The sequence below is a fragment of the Vombatus ursinus genome, unplaced genomic scaffold (assembly GCF_900497805.2).
Source record: "Vombatus ursinus unplaced genomic scaffold, bare-nosed wombat genome assembly UNPS02009205.1, whole genome shotgun sequence".
NCBI classification, from domain to species: Eukaryota; Metazoa; Chordata; class Mammalia; order Diprotodontia; family Vombatidae; genus Vombatus; species Vombatus ursinus.
Window position 1 is genome coordinate 18,020,916 of NW_020948983.1, and position 4,475 is coordinate 18,025,390.

At 47.6% G+C, this 4,475-nt stretch overlaps 1 protein-coding gene across 3 annotated transcripts in view; it reads right to left on the bottom strand.

Annotated features, from left to right (window-relative positions):
• Positions 1–469: 469 nt before the first annotated feature.
• The window catches only part of WBP1L (WW domain binding protein 1 like), a 64,274-nt gene continuing 60,268 nt past the window's right edge, over positions 470–4,475 (bottom strand). For all 3 annotated transcript variants that reach the window (XM_027852108.1, XM_027852109.1, XM_027852110.1), the window contains exon 4: positions 470–4,303. In XM_027852108.1, the coding sequence (XP_027707909.1) occupies positions 3,534–4,303 (770 nt within the window). In that variant the 3' untranslated portion in view covers positions 470–3,533. The remainder of the gene's footprint in view (positions 4,304–4,475) is intronic.

The window sequence follows — 4,475 nt, forward strand, 5'->3', positions numbered from 1 at the left end:
TAAATGCAGGATCCTTGACAGTACAGCTTGTTTTATTTTTGTTTTTCATATTGAAAACAGTGTTCCAAACATAAAGATGCTTTAATAAATGCTTGTTAATCCATTAATTTTCCACCAAGTTAATAATCCAAGAATTTATTGCCTCTTTTTTTACAATATCATGTTTCAAAAACTTGGGAAGGACTGGCAGAATGTCTGCTTATTTGTTTTTGGCTTTAACCTGTTTGTGCAAATTTGCAAAGTACTGTACACATCAGAAATATATCTATTTCACATATACTCCTATCTAGATGAGTGTCTGAAGAGATTTCTCTAGAAAACAGGGCACCTAGGACAGAGAGTTTACCTTCAAGCCCACAACGACTTCTCCTTGGCCATGTGGCTACAAGATGTCTGAGTTATGATTCTCCTCTTAGAGGATAATGAATAGAAATCTACAGAATTCTTTAAAAAAAAAAGGAGCAATAGATCTTGGATTGGTTTTTATTTGGGCATCTCACAGTGGTAGGAGCCACTCTGTCTTCAAAACAATCACATCACAGGAAAAGTGTCAGTAAGGCTGCCCAGAGGAAGTCTGACCAGCTGAATCTTATTGCTTAAAATACACATATTCACAACACCCAACAAATAGCAATGCTCCAAACACACTTGTACACATGCAAACACACAGGAATGTGTCAGCATTTGGCTAATCTTCTAACTGTAGCACCAAACCCAACTCACACCCATTGTCCTCATTCACCAGGAAAACCAAGATCTCTACCTATAGGAGGTAAGAGGAAGCAGGTAAATTTAGTACCTCCTTCCCTCTTCCCTCCCAACTCCCACTCTATCATCAACCAGCTCACCGTTCAGAATGGATGGGGCTCGGAAGCCTTGACCATAATCTGGTCACTGTTGATTAATCAAGCCCAGTTTCACCATTTGATTTTTTTTCTTACGTCTCGGGGTAGGAGACGCCAACTGTTAAATTCTCGCTCTAGCTCCCTACTCCAATTTGCGGAGAAAAACCCAAGAAGACCACAGTGCATCCCAATGTCCTGTTTGATTGAAACAGGATTCCCTTTGGTAAAACCTGCTCGCTGTTCAGACATTTTAGTGAGTTGCTTTGGGGAAAAAAAGATGAAAAGGCAATCGAGGACCTGTCATGGCTCTTTCATCTATACACATGCTCAGCTATGATCAAGCCTCATCCAAGGGTGACAGGAGCTCCACACAGGGGATTCTGCCCACTCTCCTGGCAGTTCTAGGTAAAGTCAGATGTCAGGGGAACAACCAGGCCAAGCTTGCTGCCGACAATCCAATTTCGACTTCAGCTCGTGACTCCAGGCCTGCTCTCTGTCCCTCGTAGTCATCAGCACCACACCCTGGGGCCTCTGAGCCAAGGACCAAGAGCAGCAGGGGAGCCTGGGGAGGTGACAGGAGCTGGGCAAACAATGCTCATGCAGACACATCTAGAGCAGGATTCCACTTACTGGAAACAGAACACAGACCTCCAGGGTTTAATGCAGTGATGTGCAAATTGCAACTGTGGGTAGAGTAAAACCTCTACATCCAGCAAAGTTTCTCTGGCAAAAACAGTGGGCTGCCATTGAGGGCTCTGCTGAACACCCCCAGGCATACAAGAATTGCCTAGGGCTTTTGCTCAGTAAACAGATAAATGCTTAAAGTAAGTTCCCTTGGGAGAGTCAAAATTTGCTCCAAACATTTTGGTTAAGATGCGCACAATGGCTGCTTCAAAGTATATTCACAGAAACACAGGGCTTTTGGTACCCGTGGCTCACACACAATGAGACAGACACACACAGGTTATTCAAAAAGTCAGTGTATTTTGATTTTCACCTTGTTCAAGATGGATTTTGGTTTTATCAAATACAGTCAGGGGTGGCTTGCTCACCCCCCACAGCCTTTCCCCCCCTTTCTTCCCATAATGTCAGTGACATAATCTGAACATCTTTTGAAAGCCGGGGTGAAAAAAGGCAAACCCTTCTTCATATGGACAGGACTAGGTCAGGGAATGTTAATTTCAGCTTTTGATTTGCCTTATCTGCTCAGATTATTCTTAACAAAACTCTCTCAGTTTACCTGATAACAAACTTCAGAAATAATGATCTGAGAGGGCCGTAGGCCTCCCACTTGTTGAGAAGTCAACCACTCAGACCTGAGCCGAGCACTTGGTTATACATAGGTGATGCTAGCAAAGTACCACCGTTTAATAAAGAAAGAGGGGAAAAACAAACCCAAACAATTCAGTTATTTCTTCCAAGTGGTCAATATACTAAAAGAATTGGATCTTGGGATCCAAGGGAAAATACTGCCTAAGGAACAGGCTGGGGGCTGGGGCTGACCCTTCCCAAGGCCACTCAGCCTGCTTTGTCCGTTTCTTCGGCATACTGGTGAAGCGTGAAGGCACAAAGGCCACAGGCTGGGGAAAAGCGAAGATGCAAAAATGGGGGTTGGAGAGAGGGATATTAATCATCATCTTCATAAGGGTGCTTACTAAAAATGAAGGCAAGGCCCTACTCTCCCTAGAGCAGATGCATTCCCCTCCACCCCACCACAGCACTCTCCACATGTAACAGTTTGCAGCCTCCTCCATGCCCTCCCCAGTAATCTAAAAGTAACCTCTCCCTGCACCTTCCAAACTCCCTGATGGAACAGCTTCTCTCTAGCTCAGGTGCAGGCATGAACCAGAAAGGGCCTCCGCCCAACCTGCCCCTTATTAAAAACCAACTCTTCTGCCGTCCACTCAGGTACATTCATATTTTTTTTAGCTTAGTTTGTATGTGGTTTTGTTTTGAAGAAAGAACACTAGCAGAACCCTTTCAAGCTAATCTAGTTTGAAGACAGCCAGAACCTCCTAGGAAAGAGTCTCTGACTTCCTGTCCCAAGAGGACACCTGGCACTGATCACTCATTTAAGAAAGTTTGATCAGACAAACCCCACATACACCCCAGACAACTGTTTTCCCCATCCCACCCCCCAATAACCCGACTTTTACAAGCAGTGATCAAATTCCAACTGTTACTGAGAACCTAGGCCTAGAGTCCACAGGGGACCCAGGCCAGGGTTTTTTCTCTTGCATTTTCCCCAGTGGTAGAACCCTGTTGCCTATCTACTAACTGGGATGTAATGAGTCTCTAAACCTAAATCTAAGAGCAGATCCCACTCCATCCCAAGAACAAGGGCAGGGTCCCATCCTGGCCCCTCGAACAAATTTTTCTAAAAGCACACCACCTGACATGGACAGGCAGGTGAGATATGATTAAAAAAGCTCAGAAGGGAGGAGGAGGGGGAGGAGGAGCAGGGAAGAATACAGTAAAAAATACACACTCTCCCCCCATCCACACCCAGGCTTCTGCAGGAGAGAGGCAATCCTACCTCCAACTACCTCATGGGAAGGGAGAGCAGAAGTAAAGACAGAAGAAAAGGCAGCAGCACTTTCTTTACCAACCAAACGAAGGTTCCTCTCTGGGCTCGGGCTCACCCTCCCCACCCTCCCCCTGTTGCTTTGCTAAGGAGGCCAGCCTGCTCTAGCTGGGAGAGCTGTTGCTCTGGGAGTTAGGGGAGTCCTGCTCATTGATCGTATTCAACAAGATGCACGCCGGTTGTCGGGGCAAGTGGTGGTGGCCGTGCTCCCGGGCTTGCTCCTCAGAAAGGTGGTAAAGCCCCTCTTCCTCATCCCCAGGAGGCCTTGCTTGGCAACTATCACAGAAGTCCAGGGTGCTGTCCAGGGCATCATCAAGGAGCCCGCTGAGTTCTTTGAGGTCGTCCTCGTGGTGGCCTCGGTTGCAGACACACACCTCAATGCCAGAGTCTCCAGTGAAGCGTCGGTGCCTTCCAGGTGTCTTGTCTTTGCTATCAGGAAAGGCGCTGCTGTGCTCCAAGCTCTCAGAGCTGTAATCTTTCAGCAACTCCTCCTTACACTCTGAGTCCTTATCTAGGAAAGACCCTGGGTCACCCAGCTCCCCCAGACAGGCCCCAGAGCTGCCTGGCTCCATGCCTGAGGCTTTGGTAGCCTCTTGGTCCACCAGCAATGTGGAGGGCTCAGGGTCCTCAGTGCTTGATCTGGTGCTATTCCTGCTGCTGCCAGGCACGGACAGTGGGCTGGTTTGTGCCTCCTGAAGGCTCCTGATGGGGTCAGGGCCTGAGGGGCTATTGCAGACAGGGACCACCTGCTGTTGCTGCTGCTGCTGCTGCTGCTGCTGCTGCTGTAGCTGTAAGGCACTGTATGGTGGGGGAGGGGTTGGAGGTCGGTTCACCACTTCCTCATAAGGAGGTAGTAAATAGTTTGGCAAAAACCCTAAAACGGGGAGGCAGGGAGGAGAAATTACTGCATGGGCAATGGTTCCAGGACAGAGCTCAACACGAAAAGAGCATGTGTACCACTTCCCACCCCTAAATGATGTCTACAATGCTCAGCTCTCCGTGTGTGTGTGTGTGTGTGTGTGTGTGTGTGTGTGTGTGTGTGTGTG